At 44.8% G+C, this 18542-nt stretch overlaps 1 protein-coding gene across 1 annotated transcript; it reads left to right on the forward strand.

Moving 5' to 3' along the window:
* Positions 1-344: 344 nt before the first annotated feature.
* Positions 345-18504, forward strand: adamts5 (ADAM metallopeptidase with thrombospondin type 1 motif, 5 (aggrecanase-2)). Its single transcript, XM_085447508.1, has 8 exons — positions 345-1574; positions 9498-9630; positions 9868-10035; positions 10551-10834; positions 12474-12657; positions 12755-12930; positions 13016-13191; positions 14052-18504. The coding sequence occupies exons 1-8, from the start codon at positions 528-530 to the stop codon at positions 14731-14733; spliced, it is 2850 nt and encodes a 949-aa protein (XP_085303634.1). The 5' UTR covers positions 345-527; the 3' UTR covers positions 14734-18504.
* Positions 18505-18542: the final 38 nt, after the last annotated feature.

Genomic DNA, 18542 nt, shown 5'->3' on the forward strand with positions numbered 1-18542 from the left:
CGAGTGACTTAAAGATAATAACTGCCTCCTCATTCCTTTGCTGAGGCAACAGAAAATCCTCCAGTGACAGCATTGTTACGGTTTCCCTCCTCTCCTCTCCTCCAGCACTTGACTTTACTCTGATTTGAGGAAGAGAGCGAGAGACAGAGAAAAGAGGAGGGGGGTGGAGGAATGGTGATTGAGCGCAAAGGGGGCAGGACTTTTTCCTCTCCGGGTCCTATTAAGAGCAAACTTTGTGTTTTTGTTCTCCAAGTTCAGCTCGGTGCTCTCCAGCCTGCGCACAGTTCCTCTCTGCTGCTCTTTTTTTCTTCCCTTTTCTGTTTTTTTCTGTTTTTTTCTTGTTTTTTTTTTTCTTCCTTTATGGTTTTATTTGCCTGCCTGTTGGTGAATGCTGTGTGCTTTTGGATGAGAGCTGTGGACACCGAGAGGATGCGCATTTTGGAGGAACAAGCACTCAAAGTTGTCTTCTCCTCTGGTCCAGGTTTGTTTTAGTGGATTCGTAGATGTTTGTCACGTTGGAATGAACAATGGTGCAGCTCCTGGGTGCTCTGACCGGGAGCATGCTCTGGTTTCGGCTACTGCTGCTGTGCGTCGTGGAGTTGGAGCTGGAAGCCGGGCTTGCCACTTTCCAGGGTTTCTATCTTCCACCTGCGAGCGGCTCGCCTCTGACACCTGCCCGGAGGACAGACGGGGTTGTGCGGACTATTGACCGGATTTACCACGGGGGAGGGAGGGTTGGCTACCTGGTGTACCTGGATGAGAGCCGCTTTCAGCTGGACATGGAACGAGACGAGTCGGTGCTGTCTCATCACTTCAGCCCCCAGTATGTGCTCGCCATGATGGGACAGAGCCCTGCGCCTCTGCAGAGGGAGTGCGTGTACCGCGGGACCGTGAACTCCAACCCGGAGTCCCTGGCCGTGTTCAACCTCTGCGGAGGAGGTCTCGAGGGCTTCTTCGCAGTGAAGGACGCGCGCTACACCGTCACCCCCATCGTCAGGGCAAAAGGACACGAGCATGACGTGCGCGCCCTGCAGGACAAGGATGCGGAGAGCGCGCTCCACGTGTTCACGCGCGAAAGTTTCAGCTTCGAGGAGATGAGCGAGGGCCGCGAGAGCTGCGGGACGCGCGACGGGCGCAAGAAACGCAAACGCCGGCGCAGAGGTCGCGGGAAGGGTAGACGGGAACGCGAGGGGAGATGGTGGAGCCGGCTCGCCACGGCACCCTCCCCGGAGCCGGGCGCACGGCGCAGGAGGTCGGTGTCTCGCGCCAGGTACGTGGAGCTGCTCCTGGTGGCGGACGAGACCATGACTAAGAAGTATGGAAAGGACTTGAACCACTACTTGCTCACGTTGGCCTCCATCGCCTCTAAGCTGTACGGGCACGCCAGCATCGAGAACCCCATCCGGCTGTCGGTGGTCAAAGTGACCGCGGTGACCGACAAGGAGAAGGGATTGGAGGTGACCAAGAACGCGGCGGCGACGCTCAAGAGCTTCTGCAAGTGGCAGAACCAGCAGAACCCACTGGACGACGACCACCAGCACCACCACGACGCCGCCATCCTCTTCACCAGGCAGGTAAACAGACAGCCCCCTCCCTTATTTATTTATGTTTCTCTTTTTTATTTTACGCGCCTCCACCTGCCGCTTCTCCGCTTGCGCGCTCGCATAGAGACCGAGGCAGCTGTTGGAGTGTGACGACACAGTTTGTTTTGATTTCGATGGCGCACGCGGGGGCAGCTGGTTCACTATAACCAAGGAGCTCACACACGTCACATATTCGTCTTTGAACATGAAGAAATGTCACGTTATTCTGTGTTTTAATCGATTTCCCTAAATATAAACCCCGAAGGTCGAAACAGCAACGACAGTTTGCCCGCGTGTCTCTGTGTTCACACCCCTGTAGTGTTTATTTTCCTGCTCCTTGTGTTTTCCTCCCATCTTCTGTTCTGCTGAAACTCGCGTGCGTAAATCGAGCGCAGCGTGTGTGAAAACGGCCATAAAAACTGTATTTCCTGCCCCTGGTGTTTTTCTGGGCAGGCCCTTCTGTCTCCATCCCACCCACCCCCATCCTCTCATCCCGTAACCCTCCCAGTCCCCTGACAACCCCAAAAAGCCTCGCAGTCTGTGTGTCCCAGTGTTGGAGACTTGAAATCAGCTGCAGGGTGCAGAGCAGAACTATCCCTAAAAAAATTTCTAAATTCCCCCTGAAGCAGCATTTAATTAGGTAGCTGTCCCAGATTCCCCCCCCCCCCCTCTTTTTTTCTTCTTCTTCTTCTCTTTCTCTCATCACTCCTGCCTGCACATTTCTTTCCCCAGTTACTTTTCCAGTGTCTGTCAGCTGGAGCCTGGGAGCTGTCAGAAAAACAAACACATCCACCCTGTGAGAAGCCCTGCGCTTTACTGAGACCACACTCTTCTATCCCTTCTTTCACCATCCCTTTCTCTCCTCCTACTCCTTCCCTAAATGTCTGGCCTGAAGCCGCAGGGCAGCAACAGCAGATCTGCATTTTTCACCTCTCCGGGTGTGGCTTTGTGGTGGTTTTAGCTGCAGTGTCAGATGGCTTCGCCTTGGATTGCGGTGGGTTTAAGTCATGCAAGGTCTTGTCATGGCTTGGGCTAAAAAAAAAAAGAAAATAGCATTGGTATTACTTCGGATCTCCTGCACAAGACAGCCGGTAGTGCATACCTGAGGTCAGCACAGCTGGCAGAGTGGCACAGTTTCTGTGCGCCAGCCACCTCGTGGCTCCTCTGCCACTACACCTGCAGGGGTGTGATTGAGAGAGAGCTCAGGCAGGAGGAAGTGGCATCCTTCGGCGCTTGTGTTTGGCAGGCTGGACGGGCACGGAAACACTAATCCAGATACTCAGGCAGACTCGGGACAGACAGGCAGACTCAGAATGGACAGGAATTTTTTATGAAACATGACAGGCCGTGTACTGTGACTTCTTTCCAGCTGTTCTGCTGCTTTGATCTCATTAAAATACCCATGCTCACACTGGCATAACACATCCATCAGAGTGTCAGTGTACTGGTTAAAGTCGCCTTTTCATCTCCAGCATGCTATAGATAAGATTACAGTCATGCACAGTTTGAAACTTCAGAGTTATATCATGTACATTCAGTCCATTTCTGTCCTCACAGGTTACAGTCCACATGAATGCACCTCCCAGGACTAATTGTCAGACTTCAAGACAACTAAATTTCCCTTTTCAAGGGATGGAAAGGCACATGTATGTTCCTAAAGAGCAAAAGGTCCATATTTCCACAGTTTGTTCTAGAATTTAAAGTGCAATATTAAGAGAGAAACACAAAAGAAAAGCATATGTGTGTGTATATATATATATATATATATATATATATATATATATATATACATGTGTGTGTGTGTGTGTGTACATATATATTTATTTAAGTTTGAACCTTTATGTCATTCCATGTGATGTGAGATAAAGCTTTGAGTCAGTCTGTACTCCCTCCACTGTTCAAGTGACAAACCACTGTATACCTAAAGGTTCAATAACATAGTTCCAATATGATCCTCACTATATCACTCAGCACAATATTTTAGTGTCACCTCTCACGGCTCCTGCATTATTCACAAACCTGTCTCTGGGTCTCTTTCACACCCATCTCACCTTCACTGCTGAACCTGGAGGTCATACAGTGGATTCAGCCTCCCAGCAGTGCTTTTAATCATCCGTAACATAACGAAGTCCTCCGATGAACTTCATAAGGTGGGTTCTTGATTTCTATCTGTCTCACCTCTGCAGGACAAATGAGCCCAGTCGCTGCTAAATGCGGTTAATGTGTGCGGTGAGCATTAGCACAATCAGGTAATGCATGACCTAGCTTTTGGTGGGTCGTGATTTTAACAAGCCAAAGAGAAGTTTCTGGCTATTAGAGTTGTTATGGGACAGGTCGACAAGCAGGGCCACACTGCTGCAGAGGTGCTGCAAAGAGTGAAAAGATGCTGACATCATGAAAAATGTCTGCTTCGTGAGAAAGAATATTTTGCTGTCAATTGTTGCATAAGAATTGAGCTTAAGAGCAGCAAATTCTACACACAGAATGCAGCTATTAATGTTTCCACTAACTGAGGGGGTGCCAGCAAGAAAATAACTTGATTGGCCTCAATTACTTCATACCTTGTTGCTTTTTGCCTTGAAAAAGAAGAACTATTTTCTCAGGAACAGAACTTGTAGGCCAAATGGAAACGTCACGGGGAAAGACAAGTTCGAATGTGGCTTTGACTGAGCTCAAAGTTCCTTGTAAGCTCCATCTCACCGAATGTCAGAGGTATCAAATAATAAGAGGACGCTGGTTTTCATGTGAAAATCTTTCATCTGTGTATTCAGAGTGAAACTGTGATGCAGAGCCCAATTATTGCCGTCCGACAAAGTAGAGCCAAAGCTCACAGTGACCGCAGAGTCAGGCCGCTCCATTGTTCCCACACGAAAGGGCCAGATCGCACGGGGGCCCCTTTTGTGGTTGGGTCCAATTACTCCAACACCCAGTACCCGCAGTGTGCTGACCCGTGTGGCCGTGTCACCCAGTTCCACACATACCAGCACAAGAATAATACAACGGCTACATTGAACGGGACTTTGGACACTTTTGTGTGTGTTTGGCTGTGTTGTGTACAGTAGACAAAGCAGTACTATAAGGAAAGCATGAGCGCAAAACTGTGGATATACTGGCGTGCATACGTGTTCATGTTGCCATTTGGGGGGTGGGTTTCACTCACTTCAAACATTTGTAGCAATATTGCTCCCACCCTATGACCAACACTTGCCGACAGTGGGAAGGAAAAGCTCTCTTTTCACAGGAAGAAACCTCCAGCAGAACCAGGATCAGGGAGGGGCAGTCGTCTGTCACGGCTATTGGGAGGGAGACAAGAAAAAAAAACACTGTGGAAGAGAGCCAGAGATTAATAACAACTAATGATTAAATGGAAAGTAGTGTATAAACAACAACAAGTTAGATAAATGCATATATTAGGGGAAAGTACTGTATGATAAATGTCTTAACAGCATTAATCCTCATGTGCCAGTGAGAAAGCTCGACGTAGAGACACATTACACCATCTATTCCCTCCACACGGTTGTAGTCATTTGCCCTCTGGCAGTATAAACATGTGTATAGTTTGGAGCCCCCCACCCCTTTCCTGTGCACTTGCCTCCACTCCTCTCCAGCGTCCATACATTGAAGTGTACATTTCCCAGCCCTCGCCCCCGTCACAGCCAGTTACTCTATTTGTTTTCAATGCTCTTGATATTTCACATGTGCTTTACTTCGTCTGGCATATGTTGACAACCTGCAGACAGCTTTTAGATTCCAAACTTTCGACCCCCTCGCAACCCCCCGCCCCCCATGTCTGTCTGTCGACATTACATAACTAGCCCAGGAGTTTGGTTTGTCCCATGCCAACAAACGAACCTCGCCCTCTTCACCCTCAAGATGCATCGGTGACTTTAAAACACACTCCTGTTTGCAGTCATTTCCTAAAGTTTCCTTTGATTCTGGACTAAAGGCCAATTCATGTGACACAACAAATTAAAAATAACTCCATTTATTCACTCCACCAAACTATTTATTTTCTCATTAACTGATAAGCAGTTTTTCTTTTGAACTGCACCAAGTGCAACTTAATCCGTCATGTGTGTTTCTTAACTCTTATCTGCCTCGCTGTTGTGTGCCACCTTCAAAAGCAGGGACTATGGCATCCTCATACTGGTTATTTATTTCTTTAAAGTATAGAACTGAAGTGCTTCTGTTCTTTGATTTACTATGGTGTTCCCCAAGGATCATTACTGGGACCACTGTTGTTCAGTGTGCAAGTGCTGCCAGATTGTCAAATCCATCTACACTGATGACACACAGACATTTCTAGTAGTTCTTCCTAGACTTTGAAAGTAAAGGTTTACTTGTAAGGAATCATTTGGGTGCATTTGAACATTCTTCAGTCAAAAGTTTTCAAGGATGTCTCCATTAATCTCAAGGTAATGGATCTAAATGGATCTAAAATCAGGTGATAAAAATGTAGCAACCGTTGAGACGAGTCTGTTTCTGATGGGATGTAAGAATTTTGGAGGCAAAGCCTTGCTAGATAGGTCATGCACATGTTTGGGGTAATTTTAGACATGCTAACAAGCTCATTACAAAGTATCTCAACTGCTTAGTTGAAAGTCTTTAATGTGGTTGCAAATCTTTTGTACTTAGCGCAAAGAACCATCAGCTAAGGCCGGGGTGAATGTCAGTTTTCAAAGGTTTGGTCATATGTTAAAGTGGACACTCCTTCCTTCTTATATTTTATTCTATTTTCAAGAAAATCTAAATACATAAGGACATTTTTTTTACTAATCATGAACATAATGACTGTAAAATAGTCTCATTTTGTGCATATCAAAGACTATAAAGAACAAGAGCAACCTATTAAATGGTTATTATTTACCTTTTGACGAATATGTGTCAGCTTTTGGTCAGCGTTACTCACTGGTGGCGAATCATTCGGAACCATTACGGTCAGTGTTTGTAATTAGGATTGCTGGAAATCAACCTGCAGCAGGTTTCACAAAGTGAGCTGAACTCTCTCTGCGAGAGGGACTGCTCTGTGTGTTTGGGTCTAGCCAACTGTTTGTTTAGCCTCGGCTTAGACTACAAGTGGTCTTGTACCTCACACACACACAGAAACATACACACTGACACACTGCTCTGATCGCCTCTTGACCTTTGCAGCCAGCTTGCCACCTGTTCTCCTGTTATTTCTGCCAATATTGCCGTAACTCCTTGTCCTCTCAGTTCTTCTCCTTAATTTCCGGCAATCCTCCATCCTTTCCCAGCTGTGAGTGATTCTTGAACTTATTTTTCTTTACCCGCCCTGCTTTTCTTTTTCTCTGCATGTCTGCAGAGGCCTTCGAATGAAAGCGAGTTTAGGAAGTCTTGGCAGAGGGAAGAAGTAGAAAATATGCTCAGTTTTGGGGGGAATTTCCTGTATTATTCACTCGTCACTATTTATCAAACAGGAGATTCCAATTTTTCACCCGCTTGTTACACGGGGTTATATCAATGAAAGGCATGTACACAAAAAAAGGAGCGGAACAAAAACAGCTCTCACATTAATATCTGGGAGGGGATGAATGAATAAATAAATGAAATGGAAAAGGGGTGTAAAGCGCAGCAGGGTGAAAGAGTATGGGAAAAGGGGAGAAGAGAAAGCCAAAATATGAAGGCTAACTTCTCTATAAGTCCTCGGTTTCTGAGCAAAATAAACAAGCTTCCTTTTGTAGTTTTCAGGCCTTTCCACACACAGGCAGAAACTTCAGTTTTGCTCTAGTTAGCCGTCCGTGCAGTCAGAATCAGCCTTTGTTTGCTTCCTCTTTCATCCAGCAGCTAATTGGCAAAAGCACATGCGGTCTTCCTGTATCTGTGTGCATTGTGAATTTCCAGTAAAATGCTATATATGTTCCATGTCCTTAATTGTATGCACTTACAGCTATCTGAGTGTGTGTTTCTGTGCGAGCAGGTCCCACCCAGTCAGTCATGTGTGTGAGTGCAGAACACAAGGCAGTTTGTTCCAAACCGATCGGCCCGGAACGGGTAAACACCCTCCCCACAGAGCCTCTCACACACGACCCAGCAGGCCTGTCAGCACCATTTAACATGACAATTCATCCTCTCCATGGGACATGTGTGTGTCTGCGCGTGTGTGGAAATGCATGAATCTCAGTCTCCATATATGTATGTGCAACTATGTGCCGAACGCATATTTTTTAAGCATGTCCCGTTGGACTGGCTCATGTGCAGGCCTGCTTGTACTGATGGAACGGTACGATTTGCCGATTGATTTTAGCACTCAGTGCAGCCAGGCAGCGCCGCCTGAGGCATCATCTGCATGGACATGTGTGGGAATCAAAACAAAGATCAATACTGTGTACTCTGGCAAGGCAGACAGACAGATGGTGGAGGAGAGAGTGAGCAGGGAGAGCAAAAAAAGTGCGTATTAAAATCATTTTAGCTTGAAGAAAGGTGCCAAAGAACAATGACAGGCACATCTTTAATCTGGATCAGTCAGCACACTGGATTTAACAACAGCTTTTGAGAAATTAACATATTGTGTTGTGGTTAAAGACATTAGAAGTAAATTGTGAACAGCTGGGACTTACTGAAACTTTTGTGTGTTGTGTTGCAGATACATCCACCATAATTGGAAGTCACCTTGTACACTTGCACAATAATACCTTAACTATCCCATCTAGAGGTACAACCAGTATAGCTGCCCTCTATCCAAGATGAGAAGCAGAAGTTCTTCTATACAGCCTTTGGTTCAAACAGGTAGCTGGTGACTGAAATGGGAAACGCAACGACACCTGTAGCTCTTGCCATAGACTGTAGATAAAAGATGGGAGTAGCAACTAGTATCTGAGCTTCTCATTTTGAAACCTTCAGCATTTTGCCTCCCGTCATGTTGGTGTAATGATTCACAATATTTGGACAAGAGGACAAAAGACTTCATAAACGGCCTACACCAAACAGCAATCCATATTATTTGTCAAATAATTCCAGTGAAAGCAAAATGGAAAACGCAACAACACCATAAACCAGGCCCAGCTCAGTGGCTAGCGGGCGCGAGGCCTTGCAGGTGACATTGGCCTGTGTCGACACACCATAAAAAATAGTTCAACCACGATACAGTTGTAGAGTTGGAAACTATCCACGATGAACAAAATCAAGCTGTAAATATGCTTTTATAGTCTTTATAGTGGGGTATTTTAACATGCAGTTGGCTTCATTCTGTAGCCCCATAGGTAGCGTGTTGGTTTTGGAAAGTGAAGAAGAGTGACGTAAAACCAAACAATCATATGACCTCCTATGAGCAAGCACTTTGGCGACAGTGGGAAGGAAAAACTCCCTTTTAACAGGAAGAAACCGCTGACAGAACCAGGCTCAGGGCGGGGCGGGGCCATCTGCTGCAGCTGGTTGGGGTGAGAGGAGGAAGATAAAAGACATGCCTTCTCTAAAATCTGAGCAATAAACTGTAATTCTGAGATGGGTTTGTTACTGGCAAGAGGAGAGAGGGGTCAACCTTGGGTTTTTTTGTTTTTTTGTAAAAGTGGTCGGAGGACAGCATTCCTAAAATAAGCAGGGACTTTGCTAGACACTGGTGAAGCGTTGATTACGGCGAGTACACGGGGACCAGTAGATTAAAAGGCAGTTTTGAACTCATGGAGCTTCCTCCTACATCACTCGTAATTTCTCCTCCCCCAGCATGAGAGGACTGGTCCCGGCAACAAGCCGACCATTTAGCTTCTTCAGCAAGTGGATGATTTCTATGCTGGAGCAGACTCGAGATCCAGAGTTTCAAAGTAGCTTTACCTATATTTCATTTAATTGTGATGAAATACAGATTATCTTAGACCTCATATCTTGAGATTGAGTATGAAGCCCATTATTTATTTGTTATTAGCTTTTGATTTAAATGTGCAGTATTTTTTTGTCCAGGACCTCTGTGGCCACCACTCCTGTGACACGCTGGGCATGGCGGACGTCGGCACCATCTGCTCTCCAGAGAGGAGCTGCGCCGTCATCGAGGACGACGGGCTTCACGCCGCATTTACCGTCGCCCATGAGATAGGTAGGCATGGATACACACACACAGCAACACAAAGATGTAAACAAGCCAGGGTTTGCACATGCACATCTGTCAGCACTCTGTCTTCCTCTCGCTGATTAATCTCACACCAGTGTTCCCTGATGTCATACCACTGATAACATTAGGTGTGTTTTCTTTTCTCATTCTTGCTGCGTGTGCAAATCTGAGACAAGTCCTTCAGGGGGAAAAACAAAAATGTCCTCTCTCGTTGCGACTCAGGTCACCTGCTTGGTTTGTCCCACGACGACTCCAAGTTCTGCGAAGAGCGCTTCGGAGTGAACAGCGACAAGCGGCTCATGTCCTCCATTCTCACCTCCATCGATGCCTCCAAACCCTGGAGCCGCTGCACCTCAGCAACCATCACCGACTTCTTCGACGACGGCAACGGTGAGCGTGGGAGAAGATGCACGACAGCAATGCTTGTAATTTCTTTCTAAAAGTGAGAACTTTTCCCAGGCTGCCACCTCCAAATTGCATCCATGTGAATTTGACTGGTGATAGCTATCACTGAGAGCTGTTTACTACCAAGCAAAGCAATAATCTCTATTAATAGAGGCTTATTTACAATCCTGTTAAGTTCTTTAAAGAGCAGTTGCAGTGCAGCCAAAGATCAGGATGAGTCATGCTTTGCATTCCAGTTTGATCAGGCAGTTTTATTCATGACAACCATAAAGCACCACAGTTTGCTGACTTTTTGCTCAGCGTTTCCATGGATTTCGGCGTATTTCATGTACCAACAGCATGATTTAAGGCTTGACAGCATGTGCTGCTGCTCCAGCACTTTTATTGAGTGATAGGTCATAATGGCCTAGTTTATCTGTCAACTGAAAGAAGCATTCGTACACCAGTGCACAAACAGTATGCACGGCACAGATCTTTAAAAACACCTCCTTCCTCCACAGCCGAATGCCTCCTCGACTCGCCCCGCCAGGCCCTCCTCGGCCCCGAGGAGCTCCCGGGGCAGAGCTACGACGCCGTACGCCAGTGTCGCCTGGCCTTCGGCCCTGAGTACACGGTGTGCCCGGGCATGGACGTATGTTCGCGGCTGTGGTGCGCAGTGATTCGCCAGGGACAGATGGTGTGCCTGACCAAGAAGCTGCCGGCAGTGGAGGGAACGCCCTGTGGGAAGGGTCGCATCTGCCTGCAGGGAAAGTGCGTGGACAAGACCCGCAAGAAGCACTACTCGGTAAGAGGGATGGATGGATGGTGTTGGAGTCTAAGGTAAAAGACGCAGAGACAGAAGGAATTTGTCAGGAGAGACAAAAGGGAGTCGATAGAAATAGAGTTCTTTTTGGGGGCGATCGTGGCTCAAGAGTTGGGAGTTCGCCTTGTAATCGGAAGGTTGCCGGTTCGAGCCCCGGCTCAGACAGTCTCGGTCGTTGTGTCCTTGGGCAAGACACTTCACCCGTTGCCTACTGGTGGTGGTCAGAGGGCCCGGTGGCGCCAGTGTCCGGCAGCCTCGCCTCTGTCAGTGCGCCCCAGGGTGGCTGTGGCTACAATGTAGCTTGCCATCACCAGTGTGTGAATGTGTGTGTGAATGGGTGGATGACTGGATATGTAAAGCGCTTTGGGGTCCTTAGGGACTAGAAAAGCGCTATATAAATACAGGCCATTTACCATTTACCATTTTTATAGCTCGCAAGCTGATATTTTAGGATCTCATTCCCACATTGGACAAACTTGTTTGTAGGAGACAAAGAGAAAAAGTATACACTTCATATGTAGAGCACACAGGGGTGCTTTGGAGAGCGCATGGAAGTAGAAAGTCAGTAAAAAAAAATGAAAGCGAGCAAAAGATCAAATTCATTCTGTGGCTTCATTGTGTGGTCTGCTGTATTCAAGACACTGCTGATCTGTGCTATTTGTTCCGTCGGCCTTACTCAAACAGGCCCAGATTGAATTTGGCCTTTATGAGTTAAAGGATCCAATCTGTTCTTGGCAGACTGTCGACCCCGCGTGTGTGTGTGCATCAGGGGAGGAAAAGAGAGGGAATGTCCAAAAAAGAAAGATTGGGAGCAAGGAGAATATTTTCTCCTTTTGTGTTTGTTTGTCACATGACATTTGACGAGAGCGACTGGATCCTTGGCAGACGGCTGCACGGCTAGATGTGGCTCAAGTTCTGAGTCATTTCATTTTCACTGCTTATATGACGAGCAGTTTCCTGCTCGGAGCAAGCTTAAACCCACTCCCTATATTTCAGACTTTGGGATCTTTTAACCTCTCTGTATTTCTTGAAGTATGATTGCAGATTGCATAGCTTTTACTGTGGAAAGAATTGGTTCAAGTGCCATAAAACTCTGCAGTGGAATTAAATGGAAAGCTATTTCCAAAGAAATAGGGGGATTACACGATCCAGTTTGTCTCATAAAATGCAAAGAGCTACTTATCCAGTTGTTTTTATCGCCAATGAATCATGTAAGGCTGGTTGGAAAGACACAAAAAAATAGTCATGTTACCTGAAGAATTTCATTCAGGCTGCTCCTCCGGGGAAGCATGTGAGCTCTGACCGCAGATAGAACCTCCTCTGCTGCACTAACGAGTGGCTTTTAAAAAGAGTTATTATCACATGACCATAGTCTCCAACCTTTTCCCGTCTCTTTTCCAAAGTGAACGTCACATTTTCCTTTATCGCAGATCTCTCTCCAAACAGCTTTTCCTATGACACGTGATTTGGCCGACTCCAGCTTCTAGCATGTTTGATAAGCACTAATTGTTCTCTCTCATCTCCTTTTTTTCCTTCATCTTTCCCTCTGATCTTTCCTCTGCTGTCATTTTTGCCTCTTTCATCTTCCCTCTCCTCTCTACTCCTTTCGCTCCTCTGCCAGGCGTCCAATCACGGTAGCTGGAGTTCTTGGGGTCCTTGGGGTCCGTGCTCCAGAACTTGTGGGGGTGGGGTGCAGTTTGCCCAGCGCCTTTGCAACAACCCACCACCACGGAACAACGGGCGCTACTGCACAGGAAAGAGGGCCATCTATCGGTCTTGCAGTGTAACACCGTGCCCAACACCAAGTGAGCGTGACAGCTTAAGAATGCATAAGCTATTAGTGCACATCTATTAGTACGTAGTCATTAATTTCAAACCTCTTTTTACTGCACTTTCCTGCAGACAAGAGTTTCCGCCAGGAGCAGTGTGAGGTGCGCAACGGTCCCCAGACAGATCCCAAAGGGGTGAAGACCTTCGTTGAGTGGGTGCCTAAGTACGCAGGAGTTCTGCCTAAAGATGTGTGCAAGCTAACTTGCAGAGCAAAAGGAACTGGATACTATGTGGTGTTCTCTCAAAGGGTGAGTTACTTAGACGACAGCGCTGTGTATTTAATGACGGGGGAGATGTACACGATTGATCACGATAGCGACTTTGTGTTTTCAGGTGGTAGATGGGACAGAGTGCCGTCCGTACAGCAGTTCGGTATGCGTGAAAGGGAAATGTGTGCGGACAGGATGCGATGGCATCATTGGCTCCAAGCTTCAGTTTGACAAGTGTGGTATATGTGGAGGTGATGGCACAGGATGCATACGTGTGGTGGGAAACTTCACCAAGAAGAGGTAAGGCAAAAGCATTGTATGCATTGTAGCTCCATTGCATACATGCATGAGCAGGACTGTTAGTAGCTGGTCAGTTTGTACATGGAAGATGTCAACAACTATGTCATATTGCTTCTTGTCATGATACGCTCTTGTCAGTATTTACATAACAGCATCACTACTTCATAACTGCTGATGGTGGCGCTGCAGGTAGAGCAAATCGATGTTAATTTGTAGTGAAGCAGTAAAATATTAGACATTCAATTGATTATCTAACTCAATGGACGAATTACAACTTCATAATTCTATTCACTAGCACTAACACCACAATACAATGAAAAATTCCTGATTTTTGGATGTTTTTTTGTTGTGGTTTCCTTTAGGTACACAGATATTGTGGTCCATCATAGATAACTGCCTTGCAGGTTATCAGTCTTGCAGAATCACTACATCGTGATACCTTTGGTGTATTGTTATAATATCGTACCGTGAATAACTATGCGATACCCAGGCCTAAATGTTAACTCTGATTATATCTAATTATCAGTTGGCTTAAGACTTTATTTTGTGTTGTGCTAATCCTACTATATGGCCGGCGTAACAGTATCTAGCGTGAAAAAAGCTCACGGACTTAGCTACAGTCATAGTACAAACAAAAATGTATCCGCACATGACTATTTAGGCAGATATCCGTTGACTGTTGCTCTTTAACTCCCTCTATTTGCATTTGTTATTAGTGTTGCTAAACAAGCCTAAATTTATTCTGATTCTATAGCATGTGACAGCAGGTCTAAACACTGAAAACGGCTTTTAGTTTTATAAGGACAAGATCATGTGTTATTTACTGAACTGACCCCTCTACTTTCTCTCATGCCAAACAGTAAGGGCTACACTGACGTAGTGAAGATCCCTGCAGGCTCTACTCACATCAAGGTTCGTCAGCACAAGGCCAAGGACCAGACCCGGTACACTGCCTACCTAGCTCTTCGACGGCCCAATGGAGACTACCTCCTAAATGGCAAGTTCATGATCTCCACCTCTGAGACAGTCATCCCACTCAACGGTTCTGTGCTCAACTACAGTGGGTGGAGCCAGAGGGAGGAATGGCTTCACAGTATGGGCCCCGGGGCTCTTCAAGAACCCTTGGTGGTTCAGATTCTAGCGACAGATGCCAAAAAGCCTCTGGATGTCCATTATAGCTTTTTCATGCCCCGTCGGACAAATCCACAGCCACGGTCACTTCCTCTCATCCCCAATCCAAAGTTAACTACAACACTGTTAACTACGACAAGAACCACCACCACTACCACTAGCAGTACCACTTTGTCTTCCTACGCTCCTCCTCTTCTTGTTCCAGGGCCATCCACAGCTCCAGGTCCCTCAACCCCGGCTCCAGGGCCACAGTGGGTAACGGGGCCGTGGATGACCTGCTCCAGGACTTGTGACACTGGCTGGCAGAGCCGGACAGTACAGTGTAAGGACCGGGATGGGAAACTGTCTAAAAGATGTGTGCTGGGTGCCCGCCCCTCAGCCTTCAGACACTGTCTGGTGAAGAAATGCTGAGGCGGCAAGAGGAAAGTGTCAATTGATTAAAGTCTCAAGTGCTGGATGTAGAACTACGAACCAATGAATTAAAAATGTCGAACCTTAAACAGGACAGTGAATGTTGTCAGATAGCACCCAGAATAGACCCAAAGAGACTCTGAGGCAGATCGGCATGGATGTACCTGACCATATGGCAGAGGAATTATCTGGAATAACAATAGCTATGCAGAATCGAGGACAGTTTTGATATGAGAGTGATGACTGTTGCCCTGCCATGGCTAAGTTGCATGCCACATGGACAAATAACTAACTGTCTTTACTTCAGTCTCCAAATTCTGGAGGCCTAGTGTGTGTTGCCCCGTAATGGCATGCGTGTCGTGTCTTCTTATGATTCCATGTGTTCATCTCACTGTGGGAATTTGGAAATCGTCTTTTGTCCTAAGACAAGAGCCCCAACCAAGGGAAGCCTTCGTTACTCATCTCATCATCAGTCACACAACTTTCACACCACATGTCATGAACCTAGATTGTCATCTCCTGTACATTCGACATTTTAGTGTCTCTCACAGAAGGCAGCCCTGACCGACAAAAAGGTCTCTTCCATTAAACAGGCTTCCATTCTGTTAAATAGTGGTCCATAGTCTTCCAATCAAAGGTTCTTTGCTTATAAAAATGTGACTGAAATGTCCATATTACTGTAGCTGCAGACAGATCACAGCTAGCCATATATTTGACTTCAGGCATTTGCGTCTTTCTTTGATAGATCCAACTGACAACCAAAAACACAACAGATAGCTCATGAATACAGTTTCCAGCTGAAGGTACATGGGGAGATTGGCTCGATGACCAAGAACAAACGTGAAAACCCAGACATCGATGATACATTGTGTTAAAGCTCTATATTTAATCAAATGTACCAAGGTCAAGACAACTTTTGAGTGATCACTTCACTCAGAATGAGCATAGGAAGAAAGTTTATCCTAAAGACACCAGTATTGATTCTACTGACTTTTACAACTACCCGTTCACTGCAACAGCAGCATAGCATCTTAAAAAAGAAGTTGAATAAGAGGCAAAGTGACCATGACACTCCTTAATATTTATGGAGAATGATAGTGACTCACAGGTCTGGGACAATGCTTGGTTTTAATGCCTGTGCAGTGTGTAAGTGTGAGCATGTTATGTGCCACTACCCAGTCCTGTGTTTTAAGCACATTGAGTATATACCGTGAACATGTTTTACTACGTCTTGAAACTTCTTCACTCTCAGCTCCACATATGTCAGTCATTATACTGGTGCTGAAAGGGTATTTTTTGTGTTAGTTAATGCCTGTTTGTCTGTTTATCTGTTTAGGAAATTATGCTAATATGACATTGTGTGCCCTGGATACTCGCAACGACAGCAAGAGAAATAGTAATGCAGTCATTATTGTCCTTTTGCAATTCAATTCTTTTTTTCATCACATTTTACTCTTTTGCTCATTTTACATGCTGTCCAAGTCATTTTTTCAGGACTGATGGGTGAAGTTGGCTATCATACAAAAATATATTGATGTCACAAAAAAGTCCTTTGGAACAAGGATTAAATTGTTCAATCTGATTGCTGGTTTTTAAAAGCTAATGTCTGACCTTTCGTCAGTAACCTTTTGCTCTTTGCACAAGTCTAAGGACCAGTCGGAGACTATCTGGCAACACCAGTTGCCAGTGAATGATATGTATTGTGTATGTACAGCTGGTGATTGGTTGTTGAAGGTTGCTAACAGTTGCTGTGAAATCAATTGCTAAAGCCGCTGTCAACTAGTTGCTGACTTGTTTGCAAACACTTGCAAACTATTTGCCAAGTAGTGAAACTGTGCAATGCAAAGCAAAAACAAAGACTGCTCACCTTCAAAGTCAAATTTGTGTTGGTTGTAGTGGTATGGCACAACTTTTACTGTAAAGGCAAACATTCTACCTTTTTGGTTTATACTGGTGTTTTTCTAAACTTCACGACAGCTCAGACAGTTTTTAAATTGACATTTTCCACAAAAACTACAGGCAAGTGCAGCAATTTGCTAGTGCCCAAGCAACGATAAGTGCCCTGTACAGTGCCCTCTTTGTGACCAACAGCCAGCAACCTCCAGCATCCACTTGCCAACGCATTTTCGCATCTTTCCTCTGTGCCCAGCGGTTGCCAAGGGGTTACTGACCAGTTTATAGGTCTATGTGTCTGAGGTCTTAGCTTGTCTGGTGTTTCCACCAAAAATATAAGTATAGTTTGATGACAGATTTTTTTTTAATTCAGCAAATGGTAGCATTTTATATGGAATCTAAGGAGCTTGTAAAGAAAAATGACTGGACTTCTTTAAGTTCTAAAAGATGTTTTATCTCTCATCCGAGAGGCTTCTTCAGTTCTTAGATCAAATGTTGGAGAGTTCCAGGTATTTAAGCCCTAGTGGGAGTAGTACCTTAAGAGGGTCGTCAACCCATATAAGTGGACGTCAAGGCGCCTGGGATTTTTTTTTTTTAATTTTATATTGACTCCAGGTTCAGCTGTCATTAATGTCATTGGAACTATTTTAACTAACTACCGTAGAAATTGTTATATGTTAGCTAGTAAACACTGATTGTACAAAAAGAAATTGTCATTGAATTGTAAAAAGAAAACAAAGACAAAACACTTGTCTTTTGTGAAATTACACACATAGGCATCTTTTAAACAGAGTAGCGCACAAAACTAGCATGGCTTGCTTTATGCTAATTGTAGATCAAAAATACATTCAAGAAAGATTAAAAATACACACACTGGCATTTCTAAAGTAAAAAAATATGTCATTATACCATTCTTATTCATGTTTTACATAAACTGGAGTGTAAAGTTGTATTCAAATTTGCCTATGTTTGCTGTCTGAATGCTAAACTACGCTAACAAGCTGTTCCAAGACGACTGATGCTTAGCACCTGGCAAATAGATATTAAAACAATTCATTTAGGCAAAACCTTGCTAGTTAATACTTAATCTACTGTAAGCTTTTGTTTAATTTAAATAGACCAACCCCTTAAAATATTCATTTTGGGGTAACACTATATGAACAGCATTAATGTTTCCATAAGAATTTAATACCGAGGACTTTAATTACCTCACTTATTGTTGATAATATTTAATCCCTATTATAACAAAGTAAAGTTAATTACATATCTAATGGGCTTAAAAAAATACCTTCCTGTAATTGTATTAAAGTATCTGGCACCTATTGCATTTTCCTGTGTGACCAACCTCACCCATCTGGCATCTGTGCAGGAGAAAACAAAGCATGAGAAGAAGTTGCTGATATGACATGACCGAGGTCACTCTTAAAATGTTTTCTCTTTGCCGCTCAGACATTCACATTTATTTTCGCAATGTAGACAATGTTTGTACAATGCATAGATCATTCATATGTGTTAGTATTCAGCCATGTTGTAACAGTAATGTACACATGCAGTCACATTGAAACAATCCATCATTTGCACAGATTTCAGCCATAAACTTCGCAGACACAGACTCCACACACAACCCGACTCTGACTCCTGTGGGGAAAACCCCTCTCGCTGAATGACAGAAACACAGCACTGAACTTGTAATTTATTGTTTGTATAACTGGTATGTGTGAATAAAAAGCAATGAGATGAGTTTTATTTATTATAGTAATTTTGTATCAAATTACTATTTAACTTAGGAATATGACTGTGCAGAATCATTCCTTTGTAAGAATATAGTGTTTTCTTTTCTAGTCACCCACATGAATATATGTATATAAAATCTATATATTTAAAAGTCTTTGTGTCTGTGTCGTTTTTGTCATGGC

The sequence above is a fragment of the Copadichromis virginalis genome, linkage group LG23 (assembly GCF_057382275.1).
Source record: "Copadichromis virginalis isolate Kocher_CV1m ecotype Utaka linkage group LG23, C_Virginalis_male_GT1.1, whole genome shotgun sequence".
Lineage (NCBI taxonomy): Eukaryota > Metazoa > Chordata > Actinopteri > Cichliformes > Cichlidae > Copadichromis > Copadichromis virginalis.